This window comes from Crocodylus porosus, unplaced genomic scaffold, assembly GCF_001723895.1.
Source record: "Crocodylus porosus isolate Cpor-Errol unplaced genomic scaffold, CroPor_comp1, whole genome shotgun sequence".
Classification (NCBI taxonomy): domain Eukaryota; kingdom Metazoa; phylum Chordata; order Crocodylia; family Crocodylidae; genus Crocodylus; species Crocodylus porosus.
In genome coordinates this window covers 15586579-15604506 of record NW_017728920.1, presented here as the reverse complement: position 1 = coordinate 15604506, position 17928 = coordinate 15586579, and the positions used below count along the sequence as shown (strand labels likewise).

The window sequence follows — 17928 nt, the reverse complement described above, 5'->3', positions numbered from 1 at the left end:
CCATGCACCTTCCACCATACCCACAAACCCCACAACCACACCGCCCCCCCCAATCAATCACACATTTCACAAACACTGCACCCACCCACACCCCTCCACACAGCCCCCCATAAACCCCATACCCACCAACACAAACATCCCCACAAGGATCCCCCCACAAACACCAATACCCACTCACACGCCCCCCCACATACAACATACAAGAGTAAGACTTCATTTTGAACTATTATGCAATCACCTCTATATATACACAATAAAACACAAAATTGGGACAAAAATATTTAAAAAAAATTAAAATATGCTATTGTCAATGTTTGATTTTTAGTACATAATTTTTTTTTCCGGTTCCAAGATGGCAAAAGGAACGATCTAAAGGAGTACTTCTAGGGGCCAAGTCAGGGGTTGGGGGCAGGACTTACAGTCCCTAGATAGCAACTAGGAGGCAGGGCACCTGTCAAGGGGTGGGGCAATGCTTGTGTCCCAACAGCTCACCAAAACTTGTTAGGCGGCCCTCCATGTGAAATAACTGCCCGCCCCCATGTATTAGAAGCCCTGAAAGCAAGGAGAGCTAGTTACTGTCACTGTCTGCTTGTACTTAATTATCACTGTTTACATTACAGAATTACAACATGAGAACCAAAATATTAAGAAGCCTTCTAATATTTTTGCTAGGGTGAACAGTTAAACACAGACTAACAGATGCTACTCTTGTTCTGAAACAAAAATGACAGCTGATAAATCAAGATTAACATAGGCAAAGGCAAAAGAATTTATTTTCATGAACTCAGGCTCACAAAAATTTATGCATCCCTGGTTTAATCTAAGGTGCAACTTCATGTTGCCTTCTGGGGGACGTACAAATACTGCTCTACTGAATTGGCTGCTCCCTTACAAATTTTGCATAGCAAGTGGTAATCTTTCCATCCATGCTCACAGGTGAAGAATGAAAAATTCTCCTCAACTTTATTCATGACCAATTCTGAACCTTCACCACTCTCACAAAAGCTCCCTTTTCATGTAGGCAGGCATCTATTACATCTGCTAATCTAAAGGAACCAAGGGCACCTCTGTGCAATTTTGGGGGAGGGATTAGCAACCTCCTCAAGAACGTGCTGGTATCACCAGAAATGTCTAATTCTTTGCTACCAGTTTTGCATGGATTACAGGTTTTGAAGAGACACAATATAGAAGCATATGTATAAAACTAATCTTCAGGTTTTCACCTACAAGCTAGGATGGATGCCAGGATCTGCAGAAAATGCCACAATTCCACATAGTAGAACTCCCTCTGCATTTTATACCAAATATGCCTGCAGGTAAAACGAGCTTTTGACTGCAGCGAGATTGCTTTTTCACTCATGTTACTTCAGATGATAGCAAACTCATAATAATACATAACTACCCAATCATGAGAGGGTTCATAAGGAAGACAATTGCATCAAACTTGGTGTACTGCACACTTGATAAAGGGTTTTGGATTTGTAGGTTAGTTTTAACAATATTAAGTCTTTCTGGTGAAGTGATAGAAATAACTAGTGTGAAAATGAAGATGTGAACATGTGCATCTTAAAGGTCTACAAGACCTTCTCTTGCACTGACCACCTGATTTACTGAGTGATTCATGCAGAGGTTTTCACTAACTCTTGGATGAAAGTCTGCCTGTAAATGGTATGTCATCACTATGCCTCCTGTCAGAATTTTTTGGTTTGCAAATGACGCTTCAAAGCATTGGCTCTGTTAACTGCTGTTATAAACAGATTACATGGGTTCTGTTCTAACTAAGAGACAAATATTTGGGACGGTGATAATGGAAAGTCCTTAAGATGCAGGGAGATCCCACTTCAAAAAGCTCAAATGGCCTGATTTCACATATAGATAAACATCCATGTACTCAAGTACCTGGATTGCTCTAGATCAGGGACGGGCAATTATTTTGGACAGAGGGGCAATTACCCAGTTTCAGCAGGCTGTTGAGGGTTGCATGGGCAGCCCTGCCCCTTGACAGTGACATGGGGGCAGGGCACCTATCTTGGGACCAATGTCCCAGTATCTTGGGACCAATGTCCCAGGGCCAGCACCGGTGGGGCCCAAAGCAGACCACAGGCTGGCAGGGGTCTGTGGAGCTGGGCTGGGCTGCACCAGCAGGAAGAGGGGGGAGCTGGCCTAGCTCCATAGAGCCCCTGCCAACTGGGTCCCCGCACTCCTGCCACATTGCTCTGGGCCCTGTTGGTACTTGCCCTGGGACATCAGTGCGGGCCCGATGCTTCTTCTGGCTCCCGTACCTGCTCACTCCCAGTGCCCCACACCCCCGCGGTACAAGTGGGGGGCAGTGCACAGCCCCAACTCCCTGCTCCCCGGCAGGGAAGGTGCTGATACAGAGCACGGGGGAAAGTGGCCCTTCACCCACACCATGGCCAGCACTCCCTGCTACAGGCGCTTGCAGCCAACGCGGGGCTGTGTGGAGCAGGCATAGGCAGCCCCACACAGGCTGCAAGCAGCTGCAATGCAAGATGCCAGCCACAGGGTGGGTGAGAGGCCACTTTTCTCCACACCAGGAAGGAGCCTGGGGAAAAGCTGAGCGCGGGGGAGGAGTGGGAAGTGGCCCCTCACCTGCCCCATGGCCAACGCTCCCTGCTGCAGCTGCTTGCAGCCTGCGTGGGGCTGTCCAGAGCAGGCATAGGCAGCCCCAGGCCGGCTGCAAGTGGCTGCAGTGCGGGGCACCGGGCACAGGCTGGGCTAGGGGCCACTCCCCCCACCCTTGCTCAGCTTTTCCCTGGGCCACTTTTCCCTGGGCTCCTTCCATGCCCAGGGGCCTCCCCTGTCTTCCCCACCTTCCCCGTGGTTCCAGTGTGGGGCTGCTATGTCATTTCAGACCAGAAGCCACGTTTGGGGCTTCTGGCTTGGGGAGGACAGGCAGGCCCTGCTGTTGTGGGAGCCCACCGGGCTTCCCTGAGTCCTACTGCCCTTGGTTCCTGTCATTTTTGACAGGATCCAAGGGCAGATATATATTAATTTTTGTAAATTTTTTAGAGGACCCGCAGGCTGGACAGAATGGCCTCGTGGGCCGGATCTGGTCTGTGGGCTGTATTTTGCCCACCCCTGCTCTAGATATACTAAAATCTACTACCCCTCTTCCTGTAGCATTTGTAACCCAAACAGTGAATCATAAGCCATCACATACAAATCTACTTTACCATCCTATCACATTGGAAAATAAACAACTTACTAGAAGCAAGTCAAATGGGTTGAAAACAAGCTATACAACATAAAATTAAAGGAGTTCAAACAGTTGAGTATACCAAAAAGTTCAGAAGCAACTTGGTCACCAAGCATATAGCATTTACACAGAAAAGAGTACTAGGAATGGAGGATTTTCTAATTCATAAAGGTGTGACAGAAAGCAATGACTGGAAGCCAAAGTTCAAGACATTCAACCTTAGAAGAAGATAAAAAAAAATCCTTGATGTGTAATGAAAACACTGGAATAGTTTGAGGAGACTGTGAATTCACCATTACTTGGAGTTGTTAAGATGAGATCAGATACCTTTATAGATAAAACGCTTTAACCCGGGTACTGGAGAAAAATAATTATGACCCATGTATATAGGACACCAGACTAGATAATTGCACAATTCTTTCTGGCCTCAGAATCCATGCTTTAATGAGTTTTAAAAATATTGTTTTGAATATAAAAGGTTTTCCAAATAAGTTAAAATAAATTAACATACCAAATGCTTTAATAAATGTTGGGTGTAATCTCTTAAAATTTTAACTGTGGTATATAGACTATGACTTGCTTTTCCCTGAGCCAAGAAAGTAAACAATTTAAACCATTTGAAATATGGTCATTACACTATTTCTGGAAAGGAAAGAGTAAGGTAGTTACAAAGGAAAAAAGAGTCTGTCTCCACAACACAAAAATATTTGGATAAATTTCTGTTCACAGGTATTTCCAACAAAACAAAATGTACTTTGAAGTATTAAGACGAGCATAATGTAGGGAAGAAACAGTCCTTTGAGTATCGTAACTGAGCTCAAACTAACTTTAGGGCTCACTTATTTCCAACACAAGTAAAAAGCATAATTTTCCTTGTTATCCAAAACTTTGATTGTTCCTTGCACTAACCTTAAGAACAGAAAATCTGCAACTAAAGCTCATTCTGTTAATTTACCTTTTACTCTCTGACACGGCTTTGTCCAATTTTTGGAAGATGTCTTGAAATAAAATGCAGCTAGAACGGCTGTTGATATCGTAGCCATATCCTCTTTTCCAATACTGCTTTAGATCATTCAGATATTCCAGTACCTAAAAATCATACATATTATTAAAGTTGTATTATTTCACAAAAATACATCACATGTATTTTTAAGGCTATAAACAGCTGTTGCACGTCTCCTTTTCTGCCCAGATCCTACACATTCACACTCGTCATCCCACTTCAAGTATCTGTGAAGTAGGTCATATAAAACATGTTAACACTTTCCCCAAGACATCACTGGTGTGCGTTTAAGTAAGAGATGTCAAACTCATTTGTCCCCATAGGCTGGATGAGTGACATAGGGCAGGTGCATCGGCTGGACAAAACCAACAGGTCCACTGACCCCACCCTCCCTAACCCAAGCCAGATCCAGCATCCATACTGTAATCCGCATGGCACACAATGGCTCCTAGAGCAGCCAAGCTGGGACTTGTACAACACACGGTGCCTGCTCCAACCAGTTCAGGACCTGTGCCAGAAACTATACCTGTGGGACTTATATGCAGTGCTGGTCCTAAACTGGCCAGAGCAGGTGCCATGTATGGTGCACACCCTGGGGCACCAGGGACAGGTGCTGCATGTGATACAGTTCCTGGAATGGCCAGAATGGGCGCCATGTGATACACATCCCAGGCCATGCCTGCACAGCCAGTCCAGATCAATTTGACTCAAGGCCACTACCAAGGATTGAATTACGGGAGCCAGAGCTGGATATGGCTTGCAGGCTGTATTTTTGACACCCTTTGTCTAAACTAATTCTAGCTAATTTAACTCACTCGTGGCTCATTCCAGGGACAAGTCTGTCAGGCCATATGCTCTCCCTTACCATTTACTTGTACTAGAGAAGCACATCAGCTTGAAAGGGCATGTAAAGGGCTGCACCCCTCCCATTTTGATCCACATCAACACCTGGGACAAATCAAGACCACCTCAAATGAGACATCTGTTTACAGACTAAATAAGAACACAAATGCACTTGTGTGTCACTAATAGTTTTCTTGGGCAAAAACAGGCAAGTTTGGATGGTTTGCTAAAGAAATGTACACCTCTTCTATGCATCTTGAGCTAAAAGAACACAGACAAAAATAGCCCCTTGATTTATAAAATATTTGTGTTTGCTTGCACAAGCTGACAACTCTGCCTGATACCCAGTGTGTGAATTCAGGTTTTAAGATGTTGACAGATGAAGTGTTTTTCATACGCTTGGTTCAAGTCCCAAATACTTGACCTATGCTAAAATAGTGTTTATTATATTGCAGTGCTCTAAAGATGCAGGTAATTTATGCTTAGTAATGAGACAACAAGGTCACAAGATGGCTGTATTTGTAAAGTCATTACGAGATAAATAAGGGTATAAACTGTGTAGCTGCATAACTGGAATAAACTTGCAGAAGATCTAGGAAGGGCTTTGTCCAAAGTGGTAACAAGATTCTCGACCCATCACTTTTCCATTGACTACAGCCAATTAAATGAAATCACAAATGAGAAGCCCTTTGCGTATCAACCACTTCTACTTAAACAGCAAGATTTCCAGTTTCACAGGAATGAAAACAAATCATTCAAACAACTGTCAGCAATATTATTGGACTATTCCTCCAACCAGATTAACTCATAAGACCGACAGGAAAAAAAGCAAGAGATGCATAGGTGTTTATCAATGTAATGACAATCCTGTGCGTGACCAGAGTTTCAATTCTGTAATCACAAAGCCTATTTAAGTTGGTCAAATCAGAGCAGCTTTTTGAAGGAAGGTGCACAGTAGAAGCCTCAGTAATGCATGGCTTTTTAAAACAGTTTTAATCTCTTCAAAAGACAAACAGCAAAAAAAAAGGATTATTCTTTCTCCAAATTGATCAGACATCAAAAGCAGTTAAGAACTAGCATTATCTAGAGACACCTGACACTACCAGCTCCCAAATCCAGGCAGAATCAGATTACTGGCAAAACTACAAAAAAACCCCCACACAACTATGGTGTGTGGCACTGTCATCTATAAAGCCTCCAACCCCCTCTGTGTCTAAAGATATGTCAAGCTTTAACGATCATTGCTGGAAGGAGGAAAGAAAATTATCAGCAAGATCCAGAAAGGGTATGTTACTTTTGTCAAATATGCCGAAAGCCCCTGTCCTTTTGACTACTGTCAGACAGCTCAGACCATCACATAATTCTCAACAAATACATTTGAGGCCAACTTTAATGCTAGAACATTTAATCACCAACATCACAAGGGATTCTTCCCACTCCAATGTAATGTTTTTTGAAGCAATGAGTATATTTTAGCACCTTCCATCCAAAGATCTCAACATAACTTATGCAGGATTTGTAATACAGCTCTTATGATTTAGGCCACACCTATCCAACTTTAGTGCAGTGCATGGTCCCCCTACTACATGGGCTACACCATGCAGCACACCTCTCCCCACCCCCTCCTGTACCCTCTCCCCCACCTGTCCCATTGCTCATCGACCAGATGAAGCATGCTGGTCCCTCACAGGCTGCCAGTTGAACAGCCCTGATTTAAATATGAAAAATAAAGTGAAAAAAAAACAAGCTCAAGGCCACAAAAAGGTCTGGGCCCGGAGTGAAACCTTTCCTTAAAGGGCTGTCCCTTGATCACATGCTCACACGTATTAGTTTACTTTTTATTTCCTTTCCTCTTGCAAGACTTGCAGACCTAGAAAAGTAAATCCATCATGATGTCAAAAAAAGGATAATGTCCCAAATAAGAAAAATCTACAGCCTCAGAGGAACAGCAGGAAAAGGATAATGCATTAGACATACATTCAGCTCTTTAAAAGTAAAGAAACCCCTTGGACTCACTCAGCATAAACAATTCTACAAGACCCATAGAAAGTTATGAAGGTAAAACTAGGAAACAGTAAGTCTCAAAGTAGGCCATCACCATCAGTTAACTCGAGCAGGTAGGCTTGTCAAGTAAGTTTATGCTTCTGCAAGACTATTTTAAAACCTTTTATATACATTTCACTGAAACCCTTGAAACAAGCTTTGTGTTTACTTAATGAGGAGCTTCCCTCATGATTATTCTCCTTTAATTTTAACTATTGATTCTCAACCAAGGTGCCCCGGGGTGCTGCCAGGTTCTGACACACAACATAAGATATGGAGATAAACAAGTAAGTGTAGGTTCAGGCTCAGTCCCTGTCTGGCCAAAACTCCACCCCTACTGTCACACCCCTATAAAATAGAAATTCATTTTTTAAAATTGGGTGCCACTCAATTCACAAGAGTTATGGAGGGGTGCAAAGTCCAAGAAAGTTGAGAACAACCACTGTAGATGAAGCAGCATGGGTGACACTGGTTCTGTATCAGGATCTGCACTGCTGAAAATCTGAATATTAGTTTTAGATTTCAAGAGGTGCTTATGCTGAAGCAACTAACAGGAAACAAGTCTAGCATGAAACAAAATTCATACATTTCTCTAAAAACTTTCCTTAAAAATGCTGGGACATTTATGTGCTGCTGAAAGAAACAGCAAAGTGCAAATTTATGGTTAGAGACAGCGGATGTTGGAAAGTTGACATCTAATGGGGATTTCCTGAGCGGTCCAAGGTTACTGCTGATTCAAGGGCCTCTTTTATTGAGGGACAAGAAGAGGGAGTGGAAGGTAGGCTTGTTGAAAGCTTCTGGGGAAAAGGCCATACGATAGAGCAGCAGGGTGGATATCATAGTGGGCATCTGCTATGGGCCACCACACCAGGAAGAAGAGGTGAACAAGGTTCTCTTAAGAACCGACAGAAGCTTCCAAGTCACAGCACCTGGTTCTCATGGGGGACTAATTACCACAATACCTGCTAGGAGGGAAACAGCATTTGCTCAACTGCCTGTGCACTGCTCAGAGTATATCTGGGATAATTTTTTGATACAGGTAGTACAGACCAACATGGGGAGAGAGGAAAAGAAAGTGAAGGGGAGTTCTTTGCAGTTTGCTGCTCACAAACAGGGAAGAATTAGTTGAGAATATGAAGGTAACCTAGGTAACAGCAATCATGAAATGACAGTTTGAGATCCTAAGGGGAGAAAGGAAAGAGAGCAGCAGAATAAGAAACAGTGGACTTCAAAAAAAGCAGACATTAAACTCAGGGAACTGGTGGGCAGGTTCCCTTGGGAGGCAAGTCTGAAGGGGAAAAAAAGGAGTAGAGGCCCTTTTAAGGGTGTAGAAGCAAGATATTCCAATGCATCAAAAGAATGGTAAGTGCAACAGGAGTCCAGTCTGGCTAGACAACAATCTTTTCAGGGAGTTAAAACTCAGAAAAGAAATCCTATTAAAAAGTGAAAATTTGGTCTCAGTAATAGGGAAGAGTATTGCACAGGAATGCAGGGAAAAAATAGGAAGGCAAAGACACAGTTTGAGATGCAATTGGCAAGGAACATAAAAAGGCAATAAAAAGGGATTCTACAGGCATGTCTGAAGTAAGAAAATGACCAGAGAAACCGCAAGGCCTGTATGGAATTGCAGAAGGTGATCTAGTTATGCAAGACTTAGAGAAAGCTAAAGTATTTAATGACTTTTTTAAACATCGGTCTTCACACACGTGCACCAGATGACAAGCACAACTGGCAGCAAAGACCAGGAAGGAGTCAAACCAACCTACAGTAGTGGCAGAATAGGTTTAGGGATTACTATGAAAGCATCTAGATTCTCTGATTAGCAGGGCCAGATGGGAAGCACCCTGGGGTATTGAAGGAATTCACTGAGGTAAATTCAGAGCCACATCAGCTATCCTTCTTGAGACCTTATACAAGTCAGATGAAGTCCTACATAATTAGAAAATGGCAAACACAAACATAGTGCCCACCTTTAAGAAAGTAAAGGACCATGATCTGTGGCATTACAGACCAGTCAGCCTGACCTTGACACTAGGAAAGATCATGGAGCAGATCCTCAAGGAATCTATTGTGAAGCACTTAGAGGAGAATAGTTGATCAGGAAAAGCAGCATGGATTTACCAAAAGCAAGTTATGCCCGACCAACCTGATTTACTTCTATGAAACAATGATGTACTCTGCAGAAGCACAGAGCAGTGGATGTGATAGAGTTGACTTCAGCAACGCCTTTAACACCATCTCCCATAGCATTCTCAGTAACAATCTCTAGAAATACAGACTAGGTGAAAGTACTGTAACTTGGATACGTAACTGGTTGGATCACTGTGATCAATGAGTAGTCATCAATGGCTTAATGTCTAGTTGGGAGGAGGTATCAAGTTGGGTTTGCCAGGGATACGTTCTGGGTCTGGTATCATTTAATATCTTCTGTGGTGAGCCAGTAGGGGGTGCTCCTGCATTGAGTCACACACCTCACTGCACCCAACTACCTTCCAGGCTCTGAGTGCCTCCCTGAGGGTGCCTCATGTCTGGCTGGCCTTTCCTGGAGCACACCTGCTAGCCTGGGGTAAAAACTGCCACCACCCAGGACTGGGCTTGATTCTGGTTCTGTGTCTCCTGGATAACACAGGCCTAGTAGCCCTCAAGGGTACTTGATTCACTTCAAGCACTTGGGGGTGCTTCCCTCAGTCGGAAGCACAAGCAGTGGTCTCCCTTGGTTGGCCGAACCAAGGGGACCCCAAGGCATAATCTAGACCCACACCCAATAAATCTCCTATGCTAGGTAGGAAAGAGAACTTTATTGGTTACAAGGGGCAGGGTTGGAATAGGGTACAGGGTAGAGCAATATCAGACAAATCTCACAGAGCAAACTGGCATGGCTGGGTAGCCTCTGATCATGCATCTGAGATACTGAAAGCTACATATCTAGTTAGATCTCAGGTAGTTTACTCACAAGTATCATCCAGAGGCAGGTGGAGATTCTCTCTGGAGGCAGGCAGTTCCTTGATCACGAGTTTTGAGACAGAGCAAGTTTCAGATGGTCCAACTCTTCTCTCTCTGAGTCTTCCTCATGGCTGCTGCCCCCACTTCCTGGGTAGCCCTTATGACCTCATTTACCTGGTCCAATTGAGGTCAGCCAACAAATTTGAAATGTATCACTGGTTGCTGGGTAGACTGGCAGTTCCTAGCTCTCCAGGGAGCCCAAGCCCCTCACCCAAGTATGTGATGCCAGTTACGTAGGCAGCAGGAGCAGGTTTCCCCACCTCCCTCAGGAATGTATCCAGCTCAGGTTACCTAAACAGATAGGGTAAGGTGCATATCCTCTGCTGGACCCATCCTAACCAAATTGTCACAGAGTTTTTGGGGAGAAACAGGAGGTGGCCTTCTGCCACATCTTCATTAATGATTTGGACAACAGGACTGAGTTCATGCTTAGCAAATTTGCAGATCCTAGCCAGGGCTAGGATCCAGAATGACCTGGAGAGACTGGAAAAATGGTCTGCAACCAACCAGATGAGATTCAACAAGGACAAATGCAAAATTCTGCACTTGGGATGGAATAATTGCATTAAAAATATAGACTGGGAAATAACTGGCTAAGCTGTAGTACTGCAGAGAAGGACCTGTGGGTTACAGTAGATCATAAGGTAGCAATGTGATCTTGTTGCAAGAAAGACAAGAAATATACTGGGCTGTATTAACAGGAGTTGCTTGCAAATCAAGGGTAGTGATTCTTCTGCTCTACTCGGCACTGGTAAAAATCTCACCTGGAGTACTGTCTACTTTTGGGCCTCGCACTTCAAGAGGAATGTGGACAGATTGAGAGAATCCAGCAGAGAGCAACAAAAATAATTAGAGGCCTGGAAAGCAAGAATAATGAGAAAAAGCTGAAAGAACCAGGGTTATTTAGCCTGGAGAAGAGGAGACTGAAGTGGAATTTGATAACAGTTTTCAAATACCTGAAGGGCAATTATAAAGAGGATGGAGATGGTCCTCTCTCTCTCTGTGGCCATAGGGGATAGGGCTAGGACCAATGACCACAAAATGCAGCAGAGGAAATTTGGGTTAGAGATTAGGAAGAAATGTCTGGCTATGAGGGTAGTCAAGTATTGTTACAGGCTTCCTAGAGAGGTTGTGGAATCTCCATCCCTTAAAATGTTCAAGAGCAGGTTGGACAGACACATGGTTAGTCAAGGGTGACCCTGCCTTGAGCAATGGGCTGGACTAGATGACCTTTTGAAGTCCATTCCAGCTCTACTTTTCTATGATACTATAATCCTAAATTGTAAGTATTGGCTAATAGGTTACAGCATGAGATACTCCATGGTGAAGCGCTTGAACTGTTTCACACTAAGGCTTCATCTTTTCTCCAAAGAACATATGGTTATTCACTTGGTATCCATTACAGTATACAAAGAAACATTTTACCAGCTAAGTAAAATAAAATCATTAAATAGCTTTCTGAGATTTGTAAGGAGCTGTATCAAAATATTAGTCATCTTTTAAAACCATTAAAACTTCCATCTATCTTTAATTCTCCCATTTTCTTAAAATTTCCCTTTTAACTTTCCTTTTTGAGAGTAACTTGGTCATTTATCTTTGGGAGAAGCTAAGTGAAAAACTACATTTTTAGCTATTTAGACACATCCATCTGTTACCAATTATATTTTTCATAGATTAAAAGTGTTGAGTTCTAAATTGTTACATGCCTTTATCAACTGATTATAAGCAATAGTACTGAAACATACATCTAAGGATCAGAGGTCAACTTCACTAAATAATAAAGTGGAACACAGTCAAACAGCAGTTTTCACCTTTTCATTGTTTCAGCATTAGACAAACTTTACAGTGCCCTGAGTCCATTCATAGTCAAGCCTCATTAGTCACAGGGAAGAAAAACACTTTCTTTTGGAAGTGTGAATGATCTATTACCTACCAAAAGCAAGAGAGAAAAATATATCTGTTCCAAATGATTCTTAGATTTGTTTTTTTTTCAGAAATGCAGTAAGTGATAAACTCTTTACATTAATACTCAAAAGCAAATAGAAATATTCAAAGTTAACACGGCTATATATTCTACACCTACTTTAGCATCTTCTTCATCAAAGATTGAACACCAAGGAGAGGTCACATTCTTAAGAGCCAACTCAAATGAACAGGTGAAAAAAGCCACTTGAATCAGATCTGAAATAAATCCGGAAAAATAAGTGTCAGAAAAATGGTAACTAGTTATACTTGCTCTCTACTAGCCCCTCACCATCACTCTTCTGCCATGAGAAGGAATTGTGACAGGAGCAGAAATGATACCCAACAGACAACAACCAGTCCAAGTGCATACTAAAACACCATCTTTGCACAATGGGACAATTCATGTTCCATTATGAAAATGATACTTTTTTGCACATCTATAGAAACTGGGTCCTGGATTGCAAACATTTCACATGATAGAGCCATATGTGCCAAACAGTCATGTGTTCAACAGTTTGCAACTGCTGATGTAAGCAGTATTCTTATTATGCAACAGGCTAGATCACAAAATAGGCAGGTTTATATTGGCACAATCCTAGTCAAGCCCCTCCCTCTGTTTACACTCATTTAAGAATCCAAATGGCAGCAATGGTGTCACTCCCTAGCCTCTTTAAATCAGCTTCCTTCAACACAGAAACTGTAGGACCTACTCAGGGTACTAAAGAACTCTGTTCCTATCTTGTTAAATAGCAGCACTAATGACTTGTTCCACTGTTCCTTTCTGTTCAAATGTTCCCTCCCGATGCAGCGTACCTGGAATTTTTATCCAATTACTGTATATTTCAGTTCAGGAAATCTTTACACACTCATGCTCTTACTACACTATAGTAATTAAAATGTTGGGGTTTTTTGTTTGTTTTATGGACTTTCCCCAGCTGGCTATGTAATACATAGCAGGATCCTTGAAAGTTTCAGGTAGAACAAAAAACTGCAATTTAACAAAATGTTGCTAATTTAGCTCATAAAATCATTTACACACACACACACACACACACACACACACACACTCTTAAATAAAATTTTCCAATTAAAAAAAAGACTGCAAGGAGAAATACCCTAGCGGTCCTTAGCTTAACAATTCAGTTAAACTGAATATTCTCAGGATGAGCAATAGGAAGACATATCCAAGGGCTTGTGATTTCTATGGCTTCAACAGTAACCCAAGAATTTTACTACAGCATACTGAAATACAAGATTTTATAAAAGTTTATGTAATACAGAAGATGGTAAACAATACCTTATCACATTTCACCAATTATTTTAGACTGTGTGCTATGCCTTTTTTCCCATAAAGAATAAATTTCTGTATTTTTCAAAATGATCTGTACCAAGTTCATGTAATCTAACTGGGAAAGATTTTTCTACAGATTTCTTATACATTAAATTTTCTTCTGAAAATTCACCACTTAATATTCATTGTTAAAACATGCATGTAATTTAACAGCTTACTTAGTATAAAGCTACACAATTTTATCATAACTGTTTCTGTAAATTAAGCTGATAACCCACAGGTTTATTTATTACACTGAACATCTCTTAAAATCAACCCAGAATTCAGGGTTCCTTTGCATCTTCAGTCAAGAATGTTTTTCTGGAATAAAGACCAAACTATTAAACCTGATATTCTATCATTTTTTAGAATATTTAAGTTAGTGTACACTGCCCAGTTGCAGAAAACAAACACATTTTAACAACTGTTTTTACTCAATTGGTGATGTCATATACTCTCTTCATTAATCTTCCCAAAAACCTCCAAAGAGAATTAAACACATCTGCTCTTCCAAACTGATGTACCTAGAAAAAGATTTATGTAAATAAAAAACAACAGCCACAGGACATGTACTCTACCTGCATTCAACTCATTCACTGGTAGACATAAGGTATTAGCAATTTTTTCCAAAACGTTTTGCATCTTGGAACCATTTTTGAAGGCATCCACTTGATGCAAAGCTGTTCTGTTCTCTTCTATACAGGTTTTGAACTTCTCACAGTGATCAAAGAACCTCATTAATTTATCATTAATTTCAAGCACTTCGTTCTCCATATCTAAAGGGAAAAAGAAAATGAGCAACTATATAGTAGCTATTAAAAATGTAGCAATTTACAGAATTTAATTCCAAGCCTTAGCCAAGCAATTTCAGAAGGAAACAAACTGTTAAACCAGGGGTAGGCAAAATACAGCCTGCAAGTCAAATCTAGCCTGCCAAGAGATTTTATCCAGCCTGAAGCAGGTCCCTCAGTCCCACCAGGCCCAGACACAGGTGTACACCCACTGCCTGAGCCCCACTGCGGGGCTGAGGTAGCACAGCAACTGGACTTACTTCCTAGACACTGCAGCAACTGCTCTACAGGACCCAGCTCCTGCTGCCTGAGCACCCAGCCTGTCCGCCCCTTGCACCCACCACCAGGGGCACTACCCACATAGGCAGGGCCTATGGCTGGGCAGATAGGATGGGGCTGGAATCTCAGGGCAGGACCTCAGGGAGGTGGCAATAGCGCGGGGTTGGGGCCTGGGACAGAGCCACGGTCTGCTGCCTGCGCACCCCTGCAATAAGCACTGGTTCTGCTGGCAGGGGTATGCGGGGAGCAGATGGTGGCTCTGCCCTAGGCCCCAGTCCCACTGTTATTGCCCCAAAATCCCAGCCCCAACTCCATCTGCCAGCCCTGCTTCCTGCCTGCCCATAGCCCCATCCATCTGGCTGCACGCCCCAACCGTGTGAATCCTAGCCAGTCTCCATGGAGGCCTTGGGAATTGCTGGGTGATGACAGTACAGAACAAGGGCCCGGGGCAGAGCTGAGATCCACTCCCTGCATGCCCCTGCCCAAGGAAACAGTGCCTGTGGAGTGGATGGTGGCCCTAGCTTGTGCCCCAGCCCTGCACCATCACAGCCCCACCCAGTGCCCACTCCCACATGCCGCTCCTCATCCGCCCGGCCCAGCGCTGAGCAGAGCCACTTAGGGAGTTCTGGTGAGCTGGTGGGGAGAGCAGGTGCTGACCGTGTAACCATGGGGGTGCTGATCCCACATGCAACCATTCACCAAAACTCCCTAAATGGCCCTCCAGACCAAATAACTGCCCTCTGCCCCACCCCCATAGCATAGCAACAAGGAGACAGGTGACCTATCTGAATTTGCCTCCAATTTCCTATGTGATTTTTTTCAATTCAACCCTATTCCCAAAGAATGAAAAGAACCGATGCTCCACCTATGCCCCAGTGAGATGCAGTTGAACCAAACTCAGTTCTGGCTTGAGTTCAATTACTGAGACTCAAGGAAGGGTCTCTCGCATTGGATCAACTATCCCAATGATGCAGACAGTGGGATAAGACTTCCCCAGGAAATTCTTGCCCCTCGCATCATTTCTGGCCCCAGCCCGGCTACTGAGTAGCCTACTCCTAGGCTACTGAGAGACTGCAGCTGACGCACAAGGCCTTGCCTCTGCTTGTGCATTTTATTGCTCACCTGCCCTAGGACCAAGTTCTGACCAATGCCCCAAGACCTGGGTCCCAACAGCCAGACAAGGCCAGAGGGGGAGACATCACCTCCAGCACCGCCCTTCTGTCCCAGCGCCACAGCAAGGTGAAGGGGCTGTGGGAAGGGTACAGCTGGGTGCCCCGGGGAAGGTGGGTGCGAGAAGGGGGCCCCACCACGGCAGGGCGCCCTCACCTGGGGCAGGGGGCAGCCCCTGGCGGAAGGCGGCGCTGCTCTCCACACAGCGGTGCTTGGAGCTGCTGAGGAAGGCGGCGCGGCGTCGCGGCGAGCTGAGGGCGGGGAAGCGGGCGGCCAGGCGCCGGGCCAGGTGCTCCATATCGCGGCGGCCCTGCGCGGCCAGGCGCCCGTCCATGTCGGGCCGGTACCACAGATCCCAGGCGGCGAGGCGCTGCGCGGCGGGGCAGGGCGCGGGAGCGGCGCGCAGGCGGCGGTGCAGCTGGCCCAGCCGCAGGATCTGCTTGCGCGTGGGGAAGCGCGTGCCGTGCCGCGCCAGGGCGCGCAGCTGCAGCGGGGCGCAGGCGGCGGCGGGCAGCAGCTGCCCCGAGGCGGCCGGCGCCAGCGCCAGCGGGTCCCGCAGCAGGTGCGGGTTCACCTCCGCGTAGCGTGACTTGGTGCCGAAGAAGGCGCTCAGGGACCCACTCGCCGCCGTCTCCTGCCCCCGCGCCAGGGCCGCCAGGAGCAGCGGGAGTAGGAGCACCGCGGGCGAGCGGCAGAGCGGCATGGCGCGGCGGCTGCAGCAGGGACCTGGCGCGCAGGAAGGGGCGGGCGCTGCGCCGGGCGCGGGGCGGGGTTGGCGGCCGTTCTGCGAGTGCCGCCTTCGCGCCCGGCCCTTTGCAGGGACGGGGGTCGCCCGACCTGGCCTCGGCTTCTCCAGGGAGGCCGAGTCCTGCGCGTCCCGCCGCCTCCTGGCAGCCCGCGCTCGGCCCCGTCGCACCCCAGACCCTCCTGCCCGCCTAAGGCCGCCTCCCCCCGGCCGGGGCCTAGGGCAGAGGGCCAGACTGCAGACAGCAGAGGGCTGCCTCAGAGCAGGAGGTGACGGAGAGGTGTCGGGGGCAGGCGACTGCTCTCAGGTGTGGCAGAGACGGGGACCCCCCGGGCAGCTGGCGAGGAAGATGTTGCAGGGAGAGGAGCGGGCTCCCCGCGCGGGGCGGGGCGGGGCCTGCGGGAGCTGTTCCAGAACTGCCCGGGGTTTTGGAGCCGGGAACACGCTGGAACGTCCCTTGGTTTTGGCCTGCGCGGCTTTCACTCTCGTTTTGTAAAGAGGAGCGGAGATGTGTTTATCACTCCACCTTCTCTGTCACAAATCAAACCCGCCCTGCAGCACCAGACCTGGAACCTGAACTTCCTGTTAGGGCTTCTTGGCTTTCTCTGCAAAAACAGTGCCGTTCCCAAGCAATATAATGCTGCCCAATGCACAAAACCAAATTACTTCTTAGTACCTATGCTCTACTTGTTTTACTGACTGCTCAACAGCCTGAGTGAGGGAAGAGGAGGAGTGGAAGCAGAAGTGGATGGGAGCACAAAAAGCAGCAAGGATCAGCGGGTGGAAACAGATGCCGTCTGATTTCTCATTTGTCACAGCTGAAGCTCTCTGTTGGGCAATGTCTTTCTAGTCAGAGATAACAACAGGCAGAATACAAGGAGTTAATACTGTGGGGCAAAAAAAGTGCAGGGGGAAAAAAGAGAGTAAGTGATGGTAAACAGAATTAGTTTGCAAGGTGGGATGATGGCAGATTTCTTTGTCCAGAGCATGAGGCTCTGGTTTGAAGGAACACTTGTACAGGATACAGGTCCTCCATTGAGACAGGTAAATTAATATGGCACAACAAGTCATACCACAAGTCTCTGAGCTGTAGGGAGGCAGCTGCAGGGTTAACAAAAGGAAGAACAAAAGAAGATTGCCTCTGGCAGGCACTGTTCACACAACTAATACTCTATATTGATTACAAAGCAGAACTAAAGCAAACTGCTGAGTTGGACAAAACTAAAATTACAAATAGAAAAGATCCATTCAGATAGAAAAGATCAGGTTCACCAATGAAAATGTTCTTAGCTGATATTAATAGCCAATGATTAACCAGCCATATCAGCTGATGCTGATCTGATAACTAATATTTAGTAACAGTGCAAAGCATTTTAAACCACTGACATGAGCAAAGATTTGTTTTGTTTTGCATTTAAGGCACACACACACACCTCCTGCCTGCTCCAGCCCTCAATGAGGAATGCGGAGACCACCTAATACCCATGCACATCACCCCCTCACCCATGGCTCCTACCCTCAGCCCTGCTTCCTGCACAG

General features: G+C 45.4%; 1 protein-coding gene across 3 annotated transcripts in view; it reads right to left on the bottom strand.

Moving 5' to 3' along the window:
* The window catches only part of LOC109312530 (bifunctional 3'-phosphoadenosine 5'-phosphosulfate synthase 2), a 114462-nt gene extending 98113 nt beyond the window's left edge, over positions 1 to 16349 (bottom strand). For all 3 annotated transcript variants that reach the window (XM_019538605.1, XM_019538606.1, XM_019538607.1), the window contains exons 1-3: positions 15801 to 16349; positions 13983 to 14180; positions 12193 to 12290 (exon numbers count right to left, since the gene is read on the bottom strand). In XM_019538605.1, coding sequence (XP_019394150.1) covers positions 12193 to 12290; positions 13983 to 14180; positions 15801 to 16347 — 843 coding nt within the window. In that variant the 5' untranslated portion in view covers positions 16348 to 16349. The remainder of the gene's footprint in view (positions 1 to 12192; positions 12291 to 13982; positions 14181 to 15800) is intronic.
* Between the last annotated feature and the right edge of the window lie 1579 nt (positions 16350 to 17928).